Source organism: Gloeophyllum trabeum (genome assembly GCF_000344685.1).
Source record: "Gloeophyllum trabeum ATCC 11539 unplaced genomic scaffold GLOTRscaffold_00365, whole genome shotgun sequence".
NCBI classification, from domain to species: Eukaryota; Fungi; Basidiomycota; class Agaricomycetes; order Gloeophyllales; family Gloeophyllaceae; genus Gloeophyllum; species Gloeophyllum trabeum.
Window position 1 is genome coordinate 1 of NW_006920773.1, and position 1,696 is coordinate 1,696.

The 1,696-nt window shown below is 44.2% G+C and overlaps 1 protein-coding gene across 1 annotated transcript; it reads left to right on the forward strand.

The window, feature by feature from the left end:
- Positions 1 to 288: 288 nt before the first annotated feature.
- On the forward strand, positions 289 to 546 carry GLOTRDRAFT_51633 (uncharacterized protein; the record flags this gene model as incomplete). The annotated part of the gene is made up of 1 exon (XM_007873593.1): positions 289 to 546. A coding segment is annotated over one exon (258 nt), but the record flags the coding sequence as incomplete, so codon positions are not given.
- Between the last annotated feature and the right edge of the window lie 1,150 nt (positions 547 to 1,696).

The following is a 1,696-nucleotide window of genomic DNA, read 5'->3' on the forward strand; positions in this document are numbered from 1 at the left end:
CATTACAAATGGGGCCAAAGCAAAAGTTGTATCTTGGCATTCAGAAGACTCCTCAGGAAAATCAGTGCTAGAAACCCTATTTGTTGAGATTGTCAACCCTCCAAGAACAATTGAACTAGATGGCCTTCCAGAAAACATAGTACCTTTGACCAGACACACTACGGACATCCAATGTAAAATGCGCAATGATGAGATAGTAATGATATCTCGGATTGCAGAAACCAGACCATCAATACAGTTTCCTTACACAAGGAACCCCCCTACTTGCCCTTCAATATTCATGGAACCAATCTAAATCTCAGCAAAAGTTTCCGATTCAATATCAAAGGACACAAGAAATACTTTTTAACAGGAATGGTCTACCATGGCGAATACCATTTCAACTGTCGATTCATTGACAAAACTGGGACAATATGGTACAATGATGGTATAACCACAGGCAAACAGTGTGTAATTGAAGGAACCTTATCAAATACAGATATGACTGACTTAACCAAATGTAAAGGGAAAGACATTTCATTAGTAATATATGCACAGTGCTATTAACTAACATGAGACTCAGGACTTGTATCCTGCCATGCAAAGCAATGGCCCTCTTCCCACAAGTTGGTTGAGCAGAGTCTGACACGTCTAAAAAGTCTGATGCTCAGCCTTTTCAGACCCTTCCCTTTCTACTGATGGCCGGTACGTGTGATGTTACAATTATCGTGTTCGTGTAGTGGAGGTTAGCCACTGGAACACGACGTGTTCAACGCAACTTTGGTTGAAACGACTACGGTAAGTATAGCGTCCAAATCTTGTTATCCTCCCGAGTTGAGATGCGCTATTGAACACTACCTATAGCATGTCGGGACGAGTGGCTCAAGACAGATTGGGTACGCAAGAAATGTAAACCAACAAAGAAGCGATGCTATCCTGACGATGTGATCATCATGCCAACGACCCTTCTTTCCCGCAAAAAGTGGGGCCGGAGTCCTGAACTCATGTGTAAGTCTTCATTTCTTTGATCCTGTAGTATCCGCCCCCCCTCATGTCGCGATGTTGTCGCAACATGATAGGACAAGCAAAAACATCCTATCCAACAACCGCGGAGTGCCATGTGATTTTACTGTCTGTCTCTGGCAGGTCTTGTCCTGCCCCCGATGAAGGAACCTCCTGCTCATAAGTCACTCTGTGGTTATGAGTCCTGAGTTTACGAAGGACGAGTCCTTACCCACAAAATTGGGTGCGTGCCGAACGTTGTAGCCGTGGGAATCACTGTTGCCGAGAATGCGTGCAACCTTTGTGCTGTAGTCTTGAATACAGAAGTCAATGTCCACTTTAACGTCCGCTTGTATTGAAGACTACAGAAAGACTACAAAATCGGATTTGTAGTGTCTGTTTGCAATCATAGTATGTTTTCATCTTGGGTAGTTCATGTATTTCCATGGTTTCTTCTACGAAGAGGTGTTTTTGGGTTATCCATCTATTGGAATATTTTGAGCATTTAATCGTATCTCCTTCCTTTACTGCATGCACTTTGTCGTGTGTGGCATGTTGTTACCGTGAACTTCTGTGGCTGTTTGTAGTCGGTGGCTGAGGTGCCGTGCCGGTTGGGTCTGGCTTCTCATTGGCTCCTGCTTACTATGACATCGTAGCGGCGCAAGCGCCAATCCCCGACTCCAGTCAGAAACCATTAAGTATTCCAGTACTAGTG